The sequence below is a fragment of the Leptodactylus fuscus genome, chromosome 7, assembly GCF_031893055.1.
Source record: "Leptodactylus fuscus isolate aLepFus1 chromosome 7, aLepFus1.hap2, whole genome shotgun sequence".
NCBI lineage: Eukaryota > Metazoa > Chordata > Amphibia > Anura > Leptodactylidae > Leptodactylus > Leptodactylus fuscus.
The window spans coordinates 3,602,156-3,627,375 of NC_134271.1; the positions used below are offsets into that span (position 1 = coordinate 3,602,156).

At 47.0% G+C, this 25,220-nt stretch overlaps 1 protein-coding gene across 2 annotated transcripts in view; it reads left to right on the forward strand.

Moving 5' to 3' along the window:
* Positions 1-12,129, forward strand: part of PTDSS2 (phosphatidylserine synthase 2) — a 28,656-nt gene extending 16,527 nt beyond the window's left edge. The window contains exons 3-12 of one of the 2 annotated variants that reach the window (XM_075280824.1): positions 3,109-3,191; positions 3,404-3,471; positions 4,341-4,475; positions 5,350-5,400; positions 5,980-6,093; positions 7,343-7,461; positions 7,932-8,046; positions 8,508-8,653; positions 10,196-10,381; positions 10,670-12,128. In XM_075280824.1, coding sequence (XP_075136925.1) covers positions 3,109-3,191; positions 3,404-3,471; positions 4,341-4,475; positions 5,350-5,400; positions 5,980-6,093; positions 7,343-7,461; positions 7,932-8,046; positions 8,508-8,653; positions 10,196-10,381; positions 10,670-10,799 — 1,147 coding nt within the window. In that variant the 3' untranslated portion in view covers positions 10,800-12,128. Of the gene's footprint in view, positions 1-3,108; positions 3,192-3,403; positions 3,472-4,340; positions 4,476-5,349; positions 5,401-5,979; positions 6,094-7,342; positions 7,462-7,931; positions 8,047-8,507; positions 8,654-10,195; positions 10,382-10,669 lie in introns of both variants that reach the window. The other variant, XM_075280825.1, reaches the window with a different exon arrangement.
* The last annotated feature ends 13,091 nt before the right edge of the window (positions 12,130-25,220 follow it).

The window sequence follows — 25,220 nt, forward strand, 5'->3', positions numbered from 1 at the left end:
CGGCGATACCTCTGGTATCTGTTCTCAAAGAGGCGAGGGGACACATTTGGGGGCAGATTATCTCCCATAGGAAGGAAGGATCGAGATTGTTTAAATACAACATGTCTGATCCTTCTTTGGGCTAGTTCACATGTGGGCAAAGGGGAGGTTTTTGACAGCGGAATTCGCTTCAAAAACCTCTCCTTTAACATGGTGGTCTATGTAGACCACTAGCTTTTTTTTTCCTCCTAGCGTTTTCCGCCTGAAGAAGCGACATGACCTTTCTTCAGGCGGAAAACGCCTGAAGAATTGCATAGAAGTGAATGGGAGGCGAAAACCGCGCGGTAAAAAACCGCGCGGTTTTTTGCACACAAAACCGCGCGGTTTTCGCCTGCAGTTTCTATAGCACATATAGGAAAAAAAAAAACCCTAGCGAAAACCGCTAGCGAAAACCGCGTCAAAAACCTCGTCAAAAACCGCGTGGAATGCAAAAAACAGCGTCAAAAAAACTCCCCGAGGTTTTTTACCTCGCACAAATAAGCTAGGCGGTTTTCACGTGTGAACTGACCCTTTCCCTTCCTTTCGAACCTTTGACTCTCCAGCTTTTGCAGAACTACAACTCCCAGCATGCATACTTGCTCTGCTGTTCTTGGAACTGTCGTGGAAGTGAATGGAGCATGCTGGGAGTTGTAGTTTCACAGCAGCTGGAGAGCCGGAGGTTCCCTACCCCTGATCTAGGGAGAGTCTGGCACCTCTGTACATGTTAGACGGTCCACCTGTCCTTCCTATATTATTGTAATGTGTAGGGTAAGATCTGTGTATTGGACTATAGGGGGCTCACCCTGCCATAGGTCCAGCCGAGGTCTCCCATAGTGTATACCCAGCAGTAGTGTGATGTCCCATTGTATAGAACAAATTCTTCATCGTATATGTGGTATATGCATGAACACACGCCTTTAGGCCGAGTGTGTGGGTCATGTGCATGCCATCCGGATGCCCGCCGTGCTACATGAATTTCTACGAGGGTCCGTCCTGATCCGATTCCACAGAGCAGGAAAGGACTTGCTCTATAATGATTGAGTAACCCATCACAGCGCTCCTCGGACAGCGCCCCCAATTGTGTGGGGCCTTCTACGCCGGGATCTGCCTCCACCTCTATTTGCTTACAAGGGAAGGAGTTCATATACAGCTGAAGGCGATGTCTAGCACCTCGGCAGGAGGGCCCAAGGACTTTCCTAGACTAGAGGCGAGGACCTCACGTGGTGGATTCAGATCCTGAGCCTCCGGTCTCGTCGCTAGGAGGTCACTTGCTCAAGGGCAGGAGCTCGGGGATTAGCTGTAACCTGGAATGTGGCCGGGCCGGGCGCCATCGCCATCACTTTGGATTGTCAGGTGTAGCCGTAGTTAACGTTCCGTTCTGAGGAGGCAACACCTGATAGCGATCACTACGGACAGCCGCTGTTTGTGACTCCTTACACTATGCACTATTACATTACTCACACTTGTGCACGGTATTATAGATTATAGGCAGGTGGGGTAATAGTCTGCAGCGAGGGTAGCGCGGTCTGCAGACTCACAGGTGACACAAAGGCTTTCTCTCAGACCTTGTCTGAATCTTCCTCCGATGGCTCCTACGGGAAATGACAGTCATTGTATTTTTAACTCCTTTGTGCCCGAGGAGCGCGCTGTGTCCCTCCGGTTCTCCTCAGATCTGCTTCACTTGTTCTTACCTTCCCCTGGCACAGATTTGTGAGATCAGTGTGAACACGTACGTGTGTGTGTCGGCTATTAATAACTCTATCACACTTGGATCTGGAGGTTTCCTGTTTATTCCTGGTGTTCGGGGAACAGGAGGAAGTTTTTGCTGGTGTCCCCTGCCAACCCTTCCTGACCCGTCGCTTGCTAGTCTTGTATCTGACAAGTTCACATGAATTGTGCAGCAAATACATTAATACTACAAGCCCGTCTCTTATCAAACATGGCCACCTTTGTTTGTGCCTATAACACATCACCCTAGACACTCGGTAATTCCCGGGTCCATATTGCAGTCGCTGTATTCCTCAGCCCTTTCTCCCCCGCGGGCTCGCTGTATTGTGACGGTTTTGTTGCGACACAAGCCGTCTCTTATTCTGACAGCCGCTCATTGTCCGTAACTTTTTTTGCGTTGTATGTCAATAAGAGCGGCCTAAACGCCGCCAGGATAGAAGGGACCGGACTTTCCAGTTTGTTACGTCAGAATATGGGATAAAAACAAAATAGGTAGACAAAAAGTTCAACCAAGGGGACCGGGGACTGCCATAACATTAAAACCAGGTCACGTGAACTTTCAGTCACACGGACGCCTGCCAAAGGGTGAGGGAAATATATCGGGGAACAAGCGGCCGTTTGTTCTTGACGTTAATGTGTTGTAAACAGGAAAAAACGGGCAAGTGAGGGGGACAAGGGCTAGACAACCGGGTCAGAACAAGATGTCAGGGCTTGTGAGATGTCCCTGGTGTGTAGTGGTTAGTATTTACTAAAAGTGGACTGGCTGCAGGGTCCTGGTGGCCGGGGGGGCTCAGGGTGTGTAAGTAGTGGAGATGGGTCCGTCTGATCCAGTCTCGGGGTGCCGAAAACCAGGTTATGTTGTATAAGGTGCTGGGACAGGGCATTGCAACTGGCAGGTATGGAGCTGCAACACTACAGACTAGTCGGGGGGCTCGTACTGACTCCTGTCCCCCACCGAAAGAGTCTTCCAGTGCCCTATGGCCTATAGGGTGTGCGCACCCCTTATGGCATCTGTATTCCCCAATGGCAGTCGCCTCTTTCAGCAGGTTATTGAAGGCGCCGGCCCGGTCCCCAAATTTCCAGATCTCAATCTGATTATCAAGGAAAGCCGGTCTGATCCATGGAGGCGACACCTCGCACCTTCTAAGGGACTGCTAACAATTTGGTGCAAGAGATCACTGAGGTTGTCGGGTCCTTGACTGTGGGTCAGAGCAGATTTGGTGCAGGAGGGGCTGTATTGGAGTGTATAATATATATGTGTATATAGAGATGAGATAGTAAAATAGAATGTATTTATATAACCTAGATACAATGTATCCAATAAATCTATATCCTGTATTGTCCTCCATTGTGTCTTTTCAGAGGGATTGTGGCCAGTATTCTGGTTTTCCTGTGTTTCGGGGTGACACAAGCTAAAGATGGACCATTCTCCAGACCTCATCCAGGTATTTTGGTGGGTTTTGGGTGTTTTAGGATTCCATTATTGTTAGCAATTTATTTTTATAATTTCACAAGTATTGTGGGAAACCAAAGAACGACGATCTGTTCTAAAAGCCAAAGTCACCGTCCTCTCTGTAATGTGTCCGTCCTATGGACATGCCCTCTAAGTGCAGTAAAGCAGCCGCACGTTAATATACAACGTATTGGTGTCTTTCAGCTTACTGGCGGTTCTGGCTGTGTGTCAGCGTGGTCTACGAGCTCTTCCTCATCTTCATCCTCTTTCAGGTAAGGAGCCTTATAAGACGTCTCATATCATGGGCATAACAACTATTATAAATTTCCCAGGTCAGGCCTTAAAGGGGTTTCTCAGACTAGTTGGGCTATAATCACATTGTGTTGTAGGGTCCATTAACCTCGTAGTCTATGGGGTTCTTCAGGCTACAATGATGTCCGTCATTCTTTCCCAGCTTGTATTCGGCTTTTCTCTTCCTATAAGGGAATGCCTGACTGATCCAGTATGGTGGTGATGTTCACGGTTTGCACCGCACCCTGCTGATCAGATTATGAAGGGTTAACGGCAATTCATTCATTAATACGAATGACTTATTTATATCAGTGAGAGTCCAATGCAGGACCCCTCACCAATCCTGTAACCTCTCGCACCAGGGGATGGAGTCCTCTATATACCGGCCATACTGGAGTATTGCAGCTCCTCCACGAGTTACCGCGCTCCAGCCTGGCTGCTGTACAGTGGACAGAGGCTTCTGCTCCATGATAGGTTTTGGCGACGCGTTTGGTGTCAGGTTCCAATGTTGGACCCCGATCGATCAGATACTTATGACCTAAACTAAGGATAGATCATTCGTTTAAAAAATAAAAACTACCCCCAACCCAGAAAACCCCTGTAACGTGTAGTGTATGGTCTCAGGGGTTAGTGGGATCAGCGGCTGCTTTTCTCCCTTGGCACCGCTTATCTTCTGTTCACTTTCTGTATTGCCTGACGGCCCCTATAGACATTAGATTGTTGGATTCTTCTGTAATTTGCAAGCCGCTAGGCTCCCATTATAATAGCCCCAGAACATGTAAGGTAAAGGGGCACTGACCCCTCTGTATGCCTGTGTCAATACTACATGATGTATTGGGTTTTTTTGCAGACTGTACATGATGGAAGACAATTCATGAAGTTTATTGACCCCAAATTGGGCGTTCCTTTACCCGAAAGAGATTATGGCGGAAACTGCCTTATATATGATCCGAACAACAAAACTGACCCTTACCACAACTTATGGGTAAGACTCTGCAACAAGAACCGCAGCTTTTCTGCATTTGGTCTAATACTGGAGCTTGAGGAGCCCTGATATTTTGCCACAGCCTACATTGTACCAGGCCTGTGATTACTTTGGATCCCGCACAGGCTGCTGTCATGTCCTCTGTATGCTTCTCCCCACTCGTGCAGCTATGTCTGCCCCCGGAGCTGGAATGTGCGTTGCTATTGCGTTGCTTCCTCGCTGTAGCATTCTTCTGACACTACAGCAGCGACCCTTCCCCCACTTATCTATTGTGCGTGCCCGCAGCCACTTAAGACACACAAATGACAGCGCCGATAGCCCGTGTGTGACATTCCACATCTGGAACCCGTAGCAGACAGTCCAAGCCCAGATTAGAAGGGATTGCAAAGGATTTGTCATCTCTCTGTCTAAACCACAGTAACAAAATGACAAGCAAAAAGTAGGGGAGGCAATTACCGTAAGCGGCATGTCCGTGCCGTGCGGTCAGAAGGCGGCGCTGCAGGACCCTCCGCTCACAACCTTTTCTTGCTGAAGCGGTTTAGACTCTGCTACCTCTGTCAGTTTACAGATTACCTGGCGTCGGACATTGTGTTCCCGACCTGTCTCAGATTATCAGATTAAAGCTCCGAAATGACACAGTGACTGCTAAACAGGGACCAGGGCCACAGATTGGGACAGCAGGAATACGGGTCCGTGTGGGAGATGTGACCTAATACTGTCGGCCCCCTGCGTACCAGAACGGCACAGACCCCTAATGTCATGGACAAGACTTGTGACGTGTCCTGTTCTCTCCCATGAAGAATAAGTGTCCTCACCCTGATATAACAATGTTGCACCCGGCCGCTCTGCTACTTGTAATGTTTTGCTTTTTTAGGACAAGATGGACGGCTTTGTACCTGCGCACTTCCTCGGCTGGTATATCAAAGTAAGTTGTGGCTTGCGGTTTGTGTTCCTGCACACGGCACCGTCACTGTGTCTCGGGTACATCAAAAAATAACCAAACCGACCGTCCATCCGGATACTCGTCAGACCCCAAAGTATAATAAGCAGAGGCCTATGGGAGGGGAGCAAACCTAAAAAACAGTGTCACTCCCCTCTGTGACCTGGGGTGCTGGTCTGTGTCCTCTTCTGGCCTCCTGAATTATATCGGGGACCGCTGAGACCTTCTGACCTTATTCAGGGGGTCTGAAGAGGATCCGGAGCCCAGGAGAGGTGAGTAACGCTGTGGGTTTTCTTTAGATTTGCTCCTCTCCATAGGCCGCCACTCATTATACTTTGGGATCTTCCAGTTTGGGCGTTTGGTCCACATATCCCCTAAATTTTACCCTACAAAAGCTCTGACTTCTACCTTTCGATAATTCCTATTAGTCATAATAAAGTGTCTGATTAATTGTGACCTTGGCTCGGGACGTAATCGCGCAGCCCTGATGTCGGGGTACGTTTCGGCACTGTGTAAGTCTTGTATCTCTGTCTGACCCCTCACCCCTGTCCTCTCGCCCCGCAGACACTAATGATAAGAGACTGGTGGATGTGTATGATCATCAGCGTCATGTTCGAGTTTCTGGAGTACAGCCTGGAGCACCAGCTGCCCAACTTCAGCGAATGCTGGTGGGATCACGTAAGTTTGGGCCCAGGAATCACATGATGGTATCTTTGGGATTTTCCACTGACCTTTGATCAGTTTAGGGTTTTAATGGCCAAGTCTGATTATTGCTTCACTTTATCCTCCCCCTGCTGCTGTACTCCTTGTGCTGGTGCAGTCCAAAGGCTTTCACCTCGGCATCAGTGCCCATGTGTCAGTGCTCTGGAACATGCACAGTGAAGTCGGGGTGCACGTCCTCGGCATCAGTGCCCATGTGTCAGTCCTCTGGAACATGCACAGTGAAGTCGGGGTGCACGTCCTCGGCATCAGTGCCCATGTGTCAGTCCTCTGGAACATGCACAGTGAAGTCGGGGTGCACGTCCTCGGCATCAGTGCCCATGTGTCAGTGCTCTGGATCATGGACAGTGAAGTCTGTGTGTACATCCTCCGCATCAGTGTCCATGTGTCAGTCCTCTGGTACATGCACAGTGAAGTTGGGGTGTACGTCCTCAGCATCAGTGCCCATGCGTCATTGCTCTGGAACATGCACAATGAATTCGGGGTGTACGTCCTTGGCATCAGTACCCATGCGTCAGTGCTCTGGATCATGGACATTGAAGTCGGGATGTACGTCCTCGGCATCAGTGCCCATGCGTCATTGCTCTGGATCATGCACAATGAATTTGAGGTGTACGTCCTTGGCATCAGTGCCCATGCGTCAGTGCTCTGGAACTTGCACAGTGAAGTCGGGGTGTACGTCCTCGGCCTCAGTGAGGATCGGCACCAGCACAAGGAACAACAAACAGGAGTCTGATGAGATAAGTAGCGCTTAGGACTATAAAACAGGGCAATCCGGGACACTAAACCCTCTGCCTGTACAGACCCGAGGACCCTTCTCTTTAACCTGAGAACTTGCTTGTATAGATGAATTGCATATCCTTATCCATAGTGTGCAGCCTGTATCCTGCGCATGGAGCTGCTGCTGCAGAACATCTTGTGTCTTACCAGGAAATGTCTGCGTTTCCTACATCTCCTCTGCACTATTTTTGGGCTGCTTTTCCTATACAGGAAGCTTAAATTAAGATAAGGGACTGTCCATGCAAAGTACTAGCAGGGAGGGGCAGGATCACCTGTACCCAAAATAAGGGTTCTGTCCGTCCCGGGCTCTTGGTCATCCTTGGCGTCCATCGTCAGCTATAAGACAAGATGTAGGACTACAGCCTGGAGAACCCATTGACATATAGTAAGAGGTTTAGTATTGATTCTCCGTTTTTGCGCTTTTTAGTGGATCATGGACGTGCTGCTGTGCAACGGATTTGGGATTTATTGTGGTATGAAGACCTTAAAGTGGCTCTCCATGAAACCGTACAAATGGCAGGGCCTGTGGAACATTCCTACATACAGGTAGGTACGAGCGACAGCCTGTGATAAGGTGACCCAGTGATGACCGGAATAGTGAAAACTTGTCATATGATGTGTGCAAAACCAATCCTCAGATCCAGTGAGTGACGGCCGTGGATCGGGCTCTACTCCATACTTTGTGTAAGGGCTATTAATGGTATGACACTTAAAGGGGATGTCTAGTCCCTCCTCTTTAATACTGCAGCTGCATGGCATATTACATTACACGCCGTGTATCAGCAATACCAAGCAATACAAATAGGAACGGGACCACCCCTTTAAATGGTAAGAAGCTGCAGTACTGCTTACAGCCACTACACCATGGACAGAGCTGTCCTCTTTCTGCAGACTTGTCAGTCAGCTGATCAGCAGGGGTCCCGGTAGTATTGTCCCCCTGGGATATTGGTGACTTATGCAAAGACCGTGGTACATACGTGATCCAAACCATGACCCGGACTCTTCTCCACTTCTAGAGGTAAAATGAAGCGAATCGCCTTCCAGTTCACTCCGTACAGCTGGGTGAAGTTCGAGTGGAAGCCGGCGTCCAATCTCCGCAGATGGTTAGCAGTGTGTGGCATTATATTTGTAGTAAGTATCTCCGCTATATACAGAGGGGTTATAGCTTAGAACAGCGCCACTCCTGTCCGCAGGTTGGTTATGGTATTGCAGCTCAATGCAATTTACTTCAATATCAGATTCAACCCAAGGACAGGACGGAGACTATTGGTAAGGAGGTGGCCATGTCTTGCTCATCCTGTGCCGTCATGTTCACACCTTCACTTTTGACCCCTGCTCCATTCACTTCTATGTGGCACTGGTGGAGATTACAGCCCGGGCAGCCCCATAGAAGTGAATAGAGTGTTGGTCTTACAAGTGCCCCAATCACAAGGCTTTAGGGGAACACTCGCTCCCCGTCCTCCTGATTCCTGGGGAACCCAGCCGTGATCGGACACTTATCCCCATTAATGACTTTTTTGGGGTCTTTTCTCGGTTCTTGTCCCTGTTTATTTGTGTCTTCCTGTGTAATGATCCCTGTTTTCCTCTTGCAGTTCTTACTGGCAGAACTCAACACCTTTTACCTCAAGTTCGTCCTGTGGATGCCCCCGGAGCATTACCTGGTGTTGCTGCGGTTGGTGTTTTTCGTAAACGTGGGCGGCGTGGCCATGAGGGAGATCTACGACTTCATGGACGACTTGTAAGTACATCCTCTGCTCAGGGGTCCCCGACTAATCCTCACAATGCCCCAATCTTGCTGCATTACTTATAGCTGACGTCTCCATTCGGGGTCACTATAAGGGCGAGGACCTCCTTCCCCCGACTCTACATCTTGCATTGCATATAGTAACCCTTTCCTGTGCAGACTACAGTGTTGCAGCCACAATTTTCCTGAGTATCCTGGACATGTAATCTGGATGTGTCAGTCCTCTTCTGTGCATTGTACTGGCACGACTATCTAGAGCAACAGGTTTGTGGGGGACTGTAAGACCGTGCTGGAGAGCTGTGCACCGTGCGCCGCCTTGTACCGCCATTGTAATGCTTGACCGTGATGATAGCAAAACCAATGCAAGATGCAAAGGATGGTTGTGGCTGCAGATTGAGCTAGAACATTGTAGCTGTATACTGTATACATACTATAGCCAACTTTGCCTCTGAGGCAGGAAGGGGTTAATTCTGCAGGAAGATCAGCACCATCTGCGCCCCTCTCCTGCCCCCACTTACTGGAGATGGCGCCCAGGCAGGAGAGCGAGGTATAGGGAAGGGGGACACCTAGTGGCCGGTGAGGTCATCGGTTATATGAGCACAGCAGCGACCGCTTATTATAATCCCCACCTTGTCATATTCATTTCATTGTAACTAGCGAACCCCCCCGACCTACGGCGCTGCTAAACATCATGGAAGGGGCCTATGCGGCGAGCAAGATTTATAATGGCCCAAAAAGGAACCTCAGATGACTTCTATGGCCTCGGAGTGCGGGACGTGGACTCTGCAGACTCTGATAACCTTCTTGTACTTCACTTGAGCGTCACTAGGTGGCAGAATTGAGCTTTGTATTTCGATGCCTGGGATCTCTGCCTGGGATCTCGCGCCTTCCCTTTGCATTTTGTGCAAACCTTTTTTCAAGACCCAATAGTGAAAAAGGAATCGCAACAAGGGCAGGGACACCTTCGTAATTGTTCCCTAAAGACCTCGGGGGAGGGGGGTTAATCTATGTTAACCCTATGAATACCGGTGTTCTGTACCGCAGACATTGATGCCTTTATAAAACTTTACATAGCGTAGCTTTAACCCCTTCCCGCCTGCTCTATATGCACACAGGGCGGGCAGTGAGCGGCTGCGGCTCTTCAGTATTTGTCACGGACTAGCGAGCACATATTATAGTGTCTTGCTATTGCAGCTCAGCCCCTTTCACTTGAATGAGACTGAGCTTCTGCTGTATTATGCCACCTATGATCGTGACCTCATTTGCACAGGGGGAGGCGCTTGTGAGCACTGCAGCTTCATCAAATAGCCAGTCAGCGGGGGTCCCAGGGGTCACACCCCATCCACGACCCATGACCTGTCTTAAGTATTTATTATTCCGAGGAACAAGCCTTTAATCTGCAGCTTCACCTCCCTCCTACCCCCAGCTCTGCTCTTGAATTGATGGATTACCAGGTGGTGACTGAGTTTGCAGTTAAGTTCATGTTTAGAATGTTGACCCCAACAAAACCTAATTTGTTCCCATTTTACTTTCCAGGAAGTTCCACAAGAAGTTGGGCCAGCAGGCGTGGATGGTGGCCGCCATCACCGTGACGGAGTTCCTCATTGTTGTAAAATACGACCCTTTAACTATAACACTACCGTTACCGTTCTATGTCACACAGTGCTGGTTTCTGGCAATTATCCTGGGCTTGGTGTGGACGGCGTGGCGATTCTTTATCAGGTGAGCGGACTCAGCCGGCGCCGGCTTTACCTGCCTATGAGGCCGGGATCCTAAAACTTGGGATCCTGCACAGAACAGCAGTCTGGTTCACCAGCTAGTGGCATCACATTCATGCAGCTAGTGTTTTGTTGGCAGCTCAGTCCCATTCAAGTGATGGGGCTGAACTTCGGAACTTTGCTCTCTCTGTTGTATGGGGGACCCCCACCGATCAGCTATGTAACACCCCAAAACCCCATTAATGTCCTATAGATTGACAATGTTGCTATTTTTCTTCTCCTCCCCCTACAGAGACATCACATTACGCTACAAAGAAATCCGCCGCCAGAAACAAGAATACAGCCGACCCGAGGACGACGCGTTACAAGTCAACGGGGGAACAAATTCCGACAGGAACTTAACCAAACAAAAAAACCTCTGAGCTTCTTCTCCGGAAGCTTCTGCTCCTTCCCGCCCGGCCCACCGCTACTGAACACGAATTGTACTTTTTTATATTTTAATGTATTGGATACTGTTCTGCTATTTAATAATGAAACCCATAAACCTCATGGCTCACTTTTTACTTTTTTGGAACGAGAACTGGAATTTTTGAAGGTCAAACCTGCTGATTTTGGCACCAGGGACAGACGCAAAAAAATAAAATCCCAATAACCTGCATCTTATGATTTGCAGCTTTGGCAGTGAAGAAAGCGATTGTTTTACATGTAGCAAATGATTCAGACGCGGCGTCACTTGTGGGATTCTGTCATTTATTTTGTTCCTAATTTTTTTTGCTTTTTTATATAATACTGGTGATCGATAGTTTGAGGATTTGCGTCACTAAGCGATTCATGTTTTACTAAGTGATCTGAACAAAAAAAAAGATTCAGTGTTTGTAAAGGAAACCATTTTAATGTCTGTAAAGATGGATAAATTTTCTAAAACCACGTTTGTTGCTTTGTATGGACTGAACCATTGGGGGTTGGGGGGTCCCTACCGCAGGGGTCCCCGCCTAGATCATTGGATCCTATACTGAATGGGTCAGGAGAAGACCTTGGAGCCCGGAGGTCAGACCAGGACCCTGTTTTTGTATAGTGAAGGGTTTTAAGGGGGTTATTACAGCAGATGTTCTCTTAAAGGGGTGTCCCATCATCGTACATTGTGTGATAAGAGTCTGGGGGTCTTGCTACATGGACACCGACCGATCATGACATGACTAATAGGAATGAATTGTAGTATGGCCGTGTTGTCCATCAGGTCAGCAGTTGGAGATCAGTGGGGCGTTTGACGCTCGGGAACCATCTTGCCTGAGGTTTTCCTCTGCTCTGTTAACAGCATTTAGTGATCTGCTTTACAGCGTGGTCATGCCCCTAGAGAGCAATAGTCTGGAGCCAAGTCATTGAGAGATTTGTCAGGGAAGGGGGAGAGAATTGTCATGTCTCAGTCTAGTATTAGGCTTGGTGGTCAGGATTAAGTGCTTTCTTAAAATACAGATGCAAATCTAGGGGCAGTGCAAGGTGACTGGTCCAATGGCCCATCATGCTAAACCCTGGTCAGCAGCCGTCCGGAAATATCCAACGTGAGCAGTCTACGTTTGGTTTGTTGCATTGATGTGACCATTCATCAGCCAAAACGGTAAAAGTCACACAATAAGGTCCAGCAGAAGATGCCAAATTTCGAGGGTTCAATGGTCTGTTTCCTTGGTGGTGCTGGAGGACCCCAAAAACCTCCACCTGACACTGTACAGTCAATCCTATGGGGATGATACGGAAAGAGGGTGTATAATAAAAGTTGCCTGATGGTGTATAGTGTTACATTGTTACATTGTGTTCCATTCTATTAACTCTTTGTTATATTTCCTAATCTTTGCTCCTCCTCCCCTTTACATCGGTCCATCATCCTTGTGAGTAACCGCCACAATAATCTGCGTTCGCCATGTAGCACGCGCTCACAGGAAACCTTACGCCATGTAATTTGTATCGAGATGAAAGGCGGGACATGCGGCTTTAATATTTTACGAGATACAACAAGACTCTAACAATGGCGATACGCCAGCGGCTCCAGAATTCCTAGCACGTCTATTATTACCTAACGGACTCTTCTAGGATTTCGTGTTGACGTCATGGCCGGCAGCCATCTTCCTGGCACTTGGGACGTCGGGGGGGCTCATCCTATGGAGTCAGTCAAGGAAAACAAGTAGAAATCAGTAGAAATGATCCTCAGCCATTAGGACAGGTTGTCGATATTGTTCAAGGGATTACCCAGTACTATGATATTAATTTCTATGGCCACTTCACGACATAGCACCACAGCGCCACCCATTGGATAGTGGTCAGGCTTGATATTGCAGTTTGGCCCCAATCATTTGAATGAGACTGAGCTGTAACATGTGACCAATGGATGTGATGTCATTGGCCTTAGAAAACAAAGTTGAGATGAATCCTCTAGTCCTTCATGGGCTGCTGTACAGATCGTAATGGGCGCAGTTTGTAAGCATCTTATGGAGCAGGCCAAAGAAAACTTAATCTTCCGTATGAATCCCCTTCAATGATAAGTTTGTATTTGTTTCGGGTGTCTGTATACAGAAGTGGTCTCGCCCGCCAATGGAAAGGGAACAAGTGGTCTGAGGTCTGTCTGCAGAGGGTTGTGCAGTCACGCGAGATGAATTTGTGCGGGTTCGGGGGCATCTTACAAAAGCTTTGTGCAAGGTCCCGACATCTTATGCGCCATTTATAGCTCCAGTGTCTGCAGACAGTATGTGGCCCCTAAAGGTCTAGGTGCGACTACTAAAACTACGCCCTGGCTTGTGGAGATCGCCGCGTCCAACCCCCGATCCTATACGGCCATGAATGCGACTAGAACATAAACCATGAGATTGTTTTTGTGATTCTCTGCTGCCGTCACATAAGATACAGGCGTATGTTCTCGCTATTTATACACCATAGATTTCGCCATTTGTACGGCTTCCGTTTTGTTATTTTCCGAGCTCGGTATTTCTAAACTTCGACGCCTCTCACGTAGGTGCTGGTGGATATCAGGAAAATTATTGTAACTAACTTTTTTTTTTCCTTGTCCGCGTTCCTTAGGGTTTGTGTATTTAATGGACGGCCTGAGACAAGTCTCCCAATGTGGCCCAGAGATCCCAAAGTCTGGACCCCCCTATTGTGCAGTCACCCTACATCAACCATCTTACTAGTCACCTGCTCAGGGCTAAAGAGTTTGTAGGGTGGCCATGAAGACATCATGACATTTGGCCATACAACGTGTTGTCGCAGCCAAAGACGCCATAGTCTATCCCGATAACAAGGTGATGCGGCCGCACCTGCTCCGTCATGGCCACTCGCTCGCATCGCTGAGAGTGTCCTAAATTATGTATGGCAAATCTATAAAGTAACTGTGACTTGTGTCCATGTAAGTGTAACCCTGCAGAGCTCTCAGAAGTCTCGTCCTATAATTACCCTCCAGCTTCAATATTTATCTCCGTGCCGGACTCCTAAAGCCCTTCCAGGCGGCCGATTGTGATCTGGTGTTAATGGGCGCTGGAAAGTCACGGAAATACCAATAACATTTATTCATGTTGATCCTCAATATTCATATAAAATAATTTAGATATCACAATGTTACCGAGGGTACGTAGTACAGTATATACACAGGTATCACAATGTTACCAAGGGTGTTGTATATACAGGTAACAAAATGGTACCACAGATATGTAGTATATGCAGGTATCACAACGTTCCCGGGGGTACTTGGTATATACAGGTATTGCAATGTTACCCAGGATACATAGTATATACAGGTATCACAACATCACTGAGTATACGTAGTATATAACATTTTTGTGTGCTTATACTTATAGACAGATATTTATATGAAAAATTGAAACTCTATGAGAAAGCCGAAGCCTCTCCATGAATCAGCCGAGTCCTGTCCCTCGTATTGTCCAAACATCAGTCCTAAAATATCTGCCCCATTATATTCAATAGGACACATTTAGTAACAGAGTCCGAGACATTGCAAACCTGGAGCCAAGTGAATGGGCCTAGTCGGGAGGGAGTGTCTTCAGGAGGACGTCTCGTGGCTGAATCGGCTGCGACATCCGCCTGAAGTATGAGCGTGTTGCTTCTTTCTTCCAGGAGCCGGAATAGAGCACTCGCGGTAAAAAGAACTGACCGGCTCCCATTGATTTCGGATTCCGCCTCGAAATCCTGACCAAAATACCCCGTGTGAACTCAGCCTAGGCCTCACGTTGCAGAAACGTTGCAGCTTTTTTGTTGTTGCAGATTTTGCTGCAGTTTCTTGAGCCAAAGCCCGGAGGAGTGGACTGAGCAGGAGGGAGGAGAATAAGAAGCTTCCTAAATAGTTTGGCTTTAGTTCAAAAACACACAACAAAATCTGCAACAAAAAAAAGCTGTGTTTCTGCAACGTGAGGCCTCTGCCTATAACCTCCCCCGCTGTGCGCTCACAATGGCCGTCCCAGGATGATTTTCCCCTTCATGTGAATCGTGCTTAAAGGGATTCTACCACTAAAACACTTTTTTTTCTAGTTACCACGTCGGAATATATTCGTCTCTTACCTGTGGAAGTGCTCTCCGCCGCGCCGTTCGTTCAAAATACCGGTTTGTACCGGTATGCTAATGAGTTCTCTCGCAGCGATGGGGGCGTCCCCATTGCAGCTCAAAAACTCACCGCAGCGCCGCCTCTCTGGTCTTCGGTGTCCTCCCCTTGCTTCTTCAGCGTCTGTCGGACGCCTGCGCAGTATGCTCTCTGTTCGGCGAAGATTGCCGAACGTACTGCGCATGCGCGAAATTGCGGTCCCAGCCATAGTGCGGGCACTGGACTTTTGCGCATGCGCAGTACGTTCGGCAATCTTCGCCGAACAGAGAGCATACTGCGCAGGCGTCCGACAGACGCTGAAGAAGCAAGGGGAGGACACCGAAGACCAGAGAGGCGGCGCTGCGGTGAGTTTTCGAGCTGCAATGGGGACGCCCCCATCGCTGCGAGAGAACTCATTAGCATACCGGTACAAACCGGTATTTTGAACGAACGGCGCGGCGGAGAGCACTTCCACAGGTAAGAGACGAATAGCCTTTTTAAAGGCTATTCCGACGTGGTAACTAGAAAAAAAAGTGTTTTAGTGGTAGAATCCCTTTAAATGAACAAATTGTCAAATTCCAATCTGTACTTCGTCTACTGAAGAATTGACAAGACTCTGAAGACTCCAGAACTAAAATCTCCTCACATTTCCTATAATATAAAGACCCAAAGGAGCCAATCAGTGACCGGACACCCACCAGCACCACCAGTAGAGGGCAGCACAGCTCAGTACAGTGCAGTAGCACCAGGGACAGGTGAGTGATCGATGGCCTCATAAGGGGCAGCTGGTTCACTGCTTACTAGAATACAATAGGGGTAATATATTACTTTCTGAAGGCCTGGTATTATATAGCAGACATTGTATCCTAGGGGAGTGGCCTACGTGCCCCAGGTGGGGGCTATATGGCTACATGTGAGGCTATAAACTTGGCATCCTGGGCCCTGTATTGTGCTGTAGGGGACAGGTCTGATAATATACATACATAGACATAATATGATGGTAACTGTATAGTACCCTGGAATCTGTATATACTATTATCCATATGTGCGGTAAACTGTGCACTGAGCAATGTATGTATTATGTGTCTGGGCGCTGCACAAAGCCCATGTATATATGTGTTGTAAGTGTATTGAGGGTGTTTGATGAACATTTTTTCACTATTCTTCATTAACCTATCTAACTTCCTTTGTAATAGAAAACAGACAGTCACATTCTCATTATAAGTCTGCAGACCTTTGTATCACCGGTACATATTTCCCCTCCTGCACTGAGCTCAGGTGCACGGCCGTAGTCTCCTGGCATTGCTTAGTTACATCATTACTAATGCGATCTTCACAGCCTGATTTCCATGAGCAGGAAGTTAGATAGGTTAATAAAGTAGATTACAAAAATGTTCATTTCCCTATTGACCTATTTCTTAAACAAAGTTTCAGAATTAAATATATGTAGATTTTTTTTTTTAATTTTCCATGTCACTATCTAAATGGAAAAAAAAAAAAAAAAACCTGCAACTTTCACTCTGACCACTAAGCCCAATAATGCACTGCTACTAATTCTGTAGGATTTTTCATTGGATCAGTCGCAGCTTACGTACTTCTCCCTTCACTGGGCTTGTCTAGAACATTCTTTGATAGACCCCAATGAGTCGGCTCCAGACTATTGCCGCCTATGGCAGGACTGTGCTGTAAAGCAGATCACTAAATGCTGTTAACAGAGCAGAGGAGGAGCCCAGACAAGATGGCCGCCCCCAGAATCCGGCACAGAAAACAGAATAAAAAAATCTACATTTGGAACAAATTTTTTTTTTTGAAAAACCTGCTAGATTTAATCTGGTTTTAATACATTTTTTTAAAAAAATGGATGGAAATCTGTTTTCTTTAATAGGGGTTTTGGGAGGCTGCAATATCCTTAGGATATCAGTTTAGGGGGTCTGGTTCTCCGCACCCCCGCTGATCAGCTTCTTTAAGGGCACTTGGTATTCCTAGTCGCATTCAGTTGCCCAGCGCCAATGTTTGGGTCTGAAAAAAACAAAATAAAAAAATCTGAAAAATTCCCATAGCGCTCTTAGCTCGGCCACATGGGGGCGCCATTTAGAGACCATGCTCATATACAGACATGTATACTGTCAGATTCCGAATTAAAGGGAATGTATCGCTTGTATTGTTACTAAGTTACTCAGAATTTGGATACTTTATTGCTGAGATTCTGAAGGAGCGCTGAGATCTCCAACAATCCCTGAACTTGCTGCCTCCAGGTCGGTAACTACAAGGCGGGGATTATTGGGTTAACAATGCAGTGAAGACAAGAAGTTGGGGAGGTTTTTTAACAAGAAGTCTCAGGTTACACTAATGTTAATGGCTGCCAGCAGCGGAGTCCTCTTGGTGTGAATGGGCAGCTTTCCTGGGTCAGTCCTCGCTCGCCAGTCTCAGTTTTAGACTCAAATTCCAGTTTGGAAGATTTTTTTTATTTTTATTTTTTCCTGCATTGAAACCAACGAGGAAGTGAAGCTCCAAGTAACTGGCATCAGAAAGTTTACAAGCTGCAGCAGCAGCAGCAGGCGTGAGATCCTGGAGGAAACCTCAGCACTTCCTCGATCTCTTTCCTCTTCTCTGCTCTGTGATCTTCAGGCAACATCTGCAGCAATGCTGGGAAAATAGGTAAGAACAATGTGAATGGGGCTGGGGTAGGAGAGACCCTCGGCCGGGCTCGCAACGCCGGCACATGCAAATCCTTCAGATCTGGGACAAGTCTTAGAATCTTTCTATGGATAGTTACTATTGTGCACCAGGAGGCTCCGCCGGCTGCTTTACTATGGACTTTGGGTAAGTTCATTGATGTTGCTGGGGCTGGCGGAGGTGGCGGCACGTTATGCACAGTCTGATTTATGCAACTTTATGGTTCTATTCCTATACTTGGACATACAGTGCTGTGGCTGCAATAGATGGCGGCACATTATGTACAGTCTATTATATGCAGCCTTATGGTTCTATTCCTATACTTGGACATACAGTGCTGTGGCTGCAATAGATGGCGGCACATTATGTACAATCTATTATATGCAGCCTTATGGTTCTATTCCTATACCTGGCCATACAGTGCTGAGGTTGCTATAGGTGGCGGCACATTATGCACAGTCTATTATATGCAGCCTTATGGTTCTATTCCTATACCTGGCCATACAGTGCTGTGGCTGCAATAGATGGCGGCACATTATGTACAGTCTATTATATGCAGCCTTATGGTTCTATTCCTATACTTGGACATACAGTGCTGTGGCTGCAATAGATGGTGGCACATTATGTACAGTCTATTATAAGCAGCCTTATGGTTCTATTCCTATACCTGGCCATACAGTGCTGAGGCCGTGCTGGGGTTCCTATAGTTGGCAGCACTTGGCTTATTTTGCATATTTTAAACATAATATTGTATTTTCTGCAACTAAAAATCTGTTCTGTGCAAATCTCTTCTTTGCATTTTCTCCCCCACACTCGGCCCCACAGCTCCGGGGGTGTCAGAGGTGACTGTACAGGACATAGTTTGCACATTTTCAGCATCAAATGATATTTCCTGCATCTAAAAAAACTGTTTTATAAGGCCCCAGGTAGCGAAGTTCGGTGAGACCCAGGTCACATCTGCGTTCAGGTTTTTGTTCCAATTGGGGACCCCCCAAACAGAAACCTATACACATTAAAAAGCAGGTACCTGGGAAACCCGCGGACACTATAGACCAGGGATAGGGAACCTTCGGCTCTCCAGCTGCTGTGAAACTACAACTCCCAGCATGCTCCATTCACTTCCATGGGAGTTCCAAGAACAGCAGAGCAAGTATGCATGCTGGGAGTTGTAGTTTTGCAACAGCTGGAGAGTCGTACGTTCCCTACCCCTGCTATAGACTATATTGGGGTCCGTGTGGTTTCCGCTCGGTTTCCTGCAAGCAGCACTATTCTCTCCGCATGTCTGTGCGGAAACCACAAGGACCCCATTATAGTCTATGTAATTTGCTTAGGTAGCTGCTTTTTTTTTCCGGAACGCAGATGTGAGCCGGGCCTCAGGCTGAGTTTGCACCATGTTGTGGAAATGTCGATCTTCTTTTTTTTTTGCATTTTTTTGAGCCAAAGTCAAAAATGGCTACAAAAGGAATAAGAAATATCTAGGACGCTTCTTCTATGTCTCCCTCCTGCTCAATCTCAAAAATCTGCAACAAAAACACTGCTTTTCCGTAACGTGGGGTCTTAGCCTGATGATGTGCTGCGTTTTTCACGGTATTTTTTTCTCCATATTAAATATTGGCGGCTAATTTGTAAATTTTCTGTTTTCAGACACGTAGATATTCCGCCGCACTTCTTTTCATGTTGAATTCTTATCTGACTGTTCTCCCATATTGATCTCTGCAGTCGGTCATTTTTGCCTAATTTCCCAGATTTTTTCTGGCTCCAGATTAGCGCCGGGGACTTGGCGTCTTTGGCCTCGCTCACATCTGCGTCGGTAATCCGTTCGGGAAAGCACTTTTTAGCTAATTTGCATACAAATAAAGTGTTGTCATTTGTTACAATGTAGCTTCAGTGCAGACTAATAAGAAGGGCAGAAGGCGCTCTACAAGGTGCAGCCCGTTAGTCTGATCCTGCATTACATGCTGACAGTCTCCCTGTATAGAGCTGGGGCCGCCTGTAATGCTGACTGTTTCCCTTTATGAATAGTCTTCTGGCATCGTGTGCAGATCCAGTCTGAGACTTGTCACACGTCACTATGGCATCTCCCAAATATGCCTAGAATGTAACCCCTTGTAGCCTGGAGCCAGCACTATAGTGACTGTGACTATACATTGGTTCCTATAAATCGATGGCCAAGATGAAACAAACGCCTTCTAGTAAACCTATTGTATGACCTTGGGTCACTGGCGCCCCCCATGGGTAGAGAGTTGGATGTTACTCGTGTAATACAGATTTTCTGTTCTCAATTCTTTTCTGCAGATGTTGTCATCGTTCACATTAGGTTTTCTCCCAGATCGGGGACATATGCGAACAATTAAAGGGATTGTGCCATCCATAGGACTGGGAATAAGTGTCTCATCCTAAACCTCACATCTACATAAAGGATCGGGCACTTGTCCTGTGTATAGAGAATAAACCCCATAACTGCACAAGCCCTTTATGTCACCTCAATGGCCTTGTATGGCCAACAATATGAGATCGGTGGTCCAGCTTTCAGTATCCCCCATGGTCATCTTATTGAAGGGGCTGCAGCTAGATAGGTTACTGTCACCAGACCCAGCATATCACCCCAGCCCTGCAGATAGATAGGTTACTGTCACCAGAACCAGCATATCACCCCAGCCCTGCAGATAGATAGGTTACTGTCACCAGACCCAGCATATCACCCCAGCCCTGCAGATAGATAGGTTACTGTCACCAGAACCAGCATATCACCCCAGCCCTGCAGATAGATAGGTTACTGTCACCAGAACCAGCATATCACCCCAGCCCTGCAGATAGATAGGTTACTGTCACCAGACCCAGCATATCACCCCAGCCCTGCAGATAGATAGGTTACTGTCACCAGAACCAGCATATCACCCCAGCCCTGCAGATAGATAGGTTACTGTCACCAGACCCAGCATATCACCCCAGCCCTGCAGATAGATAGGTTACTGTCACCAGAACCAGTATATCACCCCAGCCCTGCAGATAGATAGGTTACTGTCACCAGAACCAGCATATCACCCCAGCCCTGCAGATAGATAGGTTACTGTCACCAGAACCAGCATATCACCCCAGCCCTGCAGATAGATAGGTTACTGTCACCAGAACCAGCATATCACCCCAGCCCTGCAGATAGATAGGTTAGTGTCACCAGAACCAGTATATCACCCCAGCCCTGCAGATAGATAGGTTACTGTCACCAGAACCAGCATATCACCCCAACCCTTCAGATAGATAGGTTACTGTCACCAGAACCGGCTTATGATATTTAGTACACACATCAAAATCTTGATGCATTTTTGCTGCAGTTTTTTTTTAGCTGATTTTTGCTATGCGGAGCTGAAACCTAAAAGTAGAATAATAAAGTGATGTAATGATAAGCAGTACTAGGTATTAGGTTGTGCTATAAATTTGAAAAGCCATAACAAGCCCCTAAAATGTTATTACATCGAAGAAGGTTTTAGGAGACATAAAATACACAAAACATAAAGAACCTGCAGCATTTGTTAGGAGAAGCCGCCGCCTGATAATCCTCCTCCGCCTTATTACTGTAAGTCACTTCTGACTATTGTGGTTCCCTATGTAATAAAACAAAAAATCCCAAAAACCCACATCAATGGGACATGTGAGAACCTTCAGACAATAGTCCGACCGTATCACTTAGCATTGTGTCCGCTGATGTAGCAGAGCCGACTGTGCAGGGGACGCTGAACTCTGCTCCGCACAGACCAGTTTTATAGGAAACCTCTGAATGTTTTTGGATTGTTGGCGGAAACTGCAGGGAAGGAGGAAGCGAATAGAGGACGTCTATAAGGTACATTCTAGGTCAGACGCACAAACACAAAGTATCAAGGACAGTAAAACAAGGCTGCCCATTGAGTGGTCATACGGGTGCTGGACACGGGGGAGAAGACCCTCCAATGGGACCCATACTGCATGATTTAAGGGGGGGGGGGGGGTTATATAGGCCATCGGTATCAGATTGGTGGAGGTCACCCACTAAAACCACTTAAGACTGGTGTTGGGGTGAATTCACACATGGGGTGGGTGGGATTTATGAAGACTGGCGATTCTTACACCAGTCTTAATTCATTCCCAAGAGGTCCAAACGATCCAGAATTACTCCAAGGCTCTTACACATGTCGGTGCACCTGGACTCAAATCCAACCCACTCAGGAACTTGGTGTTATAACTCCTTACTGTCAGTCTGGCAGACCAAGGTGTTCACATGTGGCCGCCCAGATTCCCACCCAGCTCCACCCGCTGTCAAAAAAGTTGGCAAGTGGTACAGAAGCTGGAATTTGCCAAAAATTGTTCCAAGTTAAGACATATATATATATATATATATATATATATATATATATATATTTTTTTTTTTTTTTGCCCACTTTCAAGGGAGTTCCAGGTTGTAGATCTGGGTGACAATGTTTTTGATGTAGTTTTTGATCCAGAAGAAGTCATTGTATCTACCCCTCCTTTGCTCTTGAGACCTTTTTGATTTTGGCTGCATTACATGTCCTGTTCTTCCCATAAACCTTGCATGTGAAACTTTTTGTTTTTGTTACAATTCCCCCATCCGGACCGGTGAGTTCTGTAGGGATCTCCATATTGTGGTCCGTCCAGTTTACCTGCAGTGTAGTCTTCTCTCCTGTGCAGACAGATAATCCCTCCATTGTTCCTCGGTGCCATGTCCTGGGGCACTCTCAATGTTAGCTCTGTTTCTGCTGCTTAACACAATGTCTGTTCATCCTCAAACATTAAAGGGAATCTTCCAGGACAGACCCCTTTAAACGAGGCCGTCTGGACCGTGTCTGTGTAATGGCATCCATTTATTAGAAGTTTTTGTGTTGCCTCTTGATGTGCAGGATATTCCCGCTCATTGTTACCCAGAATCCATGACTGTGGGTCTGCAGTCCGGGAACTCGACAAATGTCTAATGCTGATTTGAAACAATGTCCATGAATGAGCAGGTTCACGTGTCTGGATTGTTTGAAACAGATTATTAAAAAAAACGGAACGTTCAATGGATTTGTCCAAGGCACGAACCCAATACAAACCAATGGGGCCAATAACATCTGAGATATGTCTGTAACATTGTAGTAACATTGTATCACTTGGTTTGGCCACAAATACCTCAATGAATTCCATCCACTTTTGTAGCCCTCTTGGTCAGTCCGTCGTGCCTGGTGGTCCTATGACCGGACCCTTCTGGTGTTGCTTTTTGTCCTATAAGTATTTGTGTTTTCTTTTTTTTTTTTTTTGCATTGGGTCAATGATACCCCCCTGCCCCGGAGAATGTAACGCACTTGTTTGAATAAGAGGAATAATCTCGATGACTTTGTAATGAGTGTTTTCTTCTCGTGACGGATCTGATGGATTACTTATTGTTTCTCCTGTCCCTATTCCAAAGTGATTGTCTCTCCGGTCTGTGGTGATTTATTCTTCTCCTCCCGGGTCCTTACAGATTAACCAACCTCTTATCTAACGGTGGAGACCGAAATCAATGACCGGAAATAAGGAGCACAAATCGCTTTCTCTATTGATATCATTTCATTCTATACCATTGGTGGGTGTTCTGGGCTCATGTCGTGTTATAGATCTACAACCTCCATTAAAGGGGTTTTCCACTTCTTGAGGCCCTTATTAAAGGGATATCCAGCCTCTCTACAACTGCCCAGAATAGGGTCCCCGGGAGGGATTTGTCTCGAGGAGACCACCCATTTCTACCTGTAGACTTTCAGCCGCCTCTCTGTGAAACCAAGGCCTCTAATAACATGATTGAATTGATGACAAGATCCGGCAAGTCCAAGAGTTTCATGAAAATGGAAAAAAACAAGTTGTTTACAGGACTTTCCAGAATCAAGAAAAACCTGAAAATCCAGGAGTGAGTCTATCCGCTCCTTCTATGGGTCCAGGCGGCTGCGCGTTGTGTGCCCACCTGTATGGAAATTAAAGGGGTTTTCCAGACCAAAAAAAAAAATTTTTTTTTTAAAACAATTATAAGGTTACCCAAGTACCTTTAGCAGGGTTCTGAGTGATTTCTGGGCTCTCTATGAGCATCTTCTGTATTAGTTTATATGGCCATATTCCTTGGGCTTGGCCTTGGGCTTCACTCAGAGCTGACTCCCACCCCCTCCCTCTCTCACTGACACCCCCTGCACTACTTCCCTCTCTCACCCCCACCACCCCATCATATGTGCCTGTCTTTCAGTCCAGACCTTCTAGGCACAGGACGGCACATCTGGGCGGCCGGCACTCCAGCTCTATGGCACAGGCGTGGACAGCCAGCAGATATCAAAAATCAAGGTGGCAGCCCTGAAGAAGGTCTGGAGCAGAAGACAGGTAAGTATGATGGGGGGTGGGGGTTAGTATAGGTGACGTTCCATTCCCCCCTTCCTTTTGGGAAAGTCCCTGGAAAGGCCATGCACTATAATCATCAGGATAGAAGGGAACATCAGACCCCCCCTTCCCCATTGGGAGAGACTCGACCTGCACACTCGGTCATGTGCATGAGGCCTAACACGTATGATGCTGCACATATTACCGCCGCAGCGCTGCAGTAAAGTGACACGTGGCCCCATGACTAGGTGCTGACAATTTAAAGCTACAGTCAAGGCCAAAGTCACTGCGTAACCTTATAGTACGATAAATATCAGAATATGGAGAGAGGACCCCATCTTATATGTGCATAAGACTTAGGCTGTTAGATTTTTGCTCACAATGTATTTTAATAGGCCTGAAGTAATAAAACCTGTCGCCGTGTGCAGCGTGCGGCTGTCGGTTATGGCTCCGCACCGGCCTGACAGTTGTGTTGTGTCGCCATGTACTATAAGGTAGGTAAGTGCGGCCTACAAGAGAGCTTTCTTTCCCTGTATATACAGTATGTCATCTATAAAGAAACCTCTTTATATACCGTTACATTGTAGGCTTAGAAAATATAATATATGGAGAGACCTTTCTATACCCGTCCCAGGAGAGCGGCAGCTTTGTATGTTTGTGGTTAAATAATCTCTCATTCACTTTGTATCAAACCACTTTGTTTCTACATGTATCATGGAGAACACTCCTAACACCACCCAAAGTCCTGTACATTGGATAGGCCACAAGGGGGCGATGTAAACCTGTCCCTTGTGGCCGGTGACTTTGCCAGGTCTGCGTTGCCTCTGTCATGACCAGGTAATGTGAGGTTGTTGTACAGTAACACGGTGATGATCTCTTAGAGACGACGACGACTCCTCGAGGCAAAAACTAAGAAAAAAATCTCAAATCTGTCTTTGAGAAGGTCTATAAAGCAGATAGCACTAAGCAGGCCTTGCCGAATTCCTGTAGACGGAGAACCATTTATTACCTCCGAGTGTCCGGTCATAGTAAGGCCATCATCACATCTGTGCCAGAAGTCACCAGGCCAAAATTCTGCGAGCCTAAGTTTTTGTCTGGCGATTGCAGATTTTACAAGAACTGTATGGGGTCTCCCGGGTCCTGTCTGTGTCCTTTATTTTTGGGGTCCCCGGGCCCTGTCTGTGTCTGTTATTTTTGGGGGGTTCTTGGTTGTCCATTTTTCTGTTCT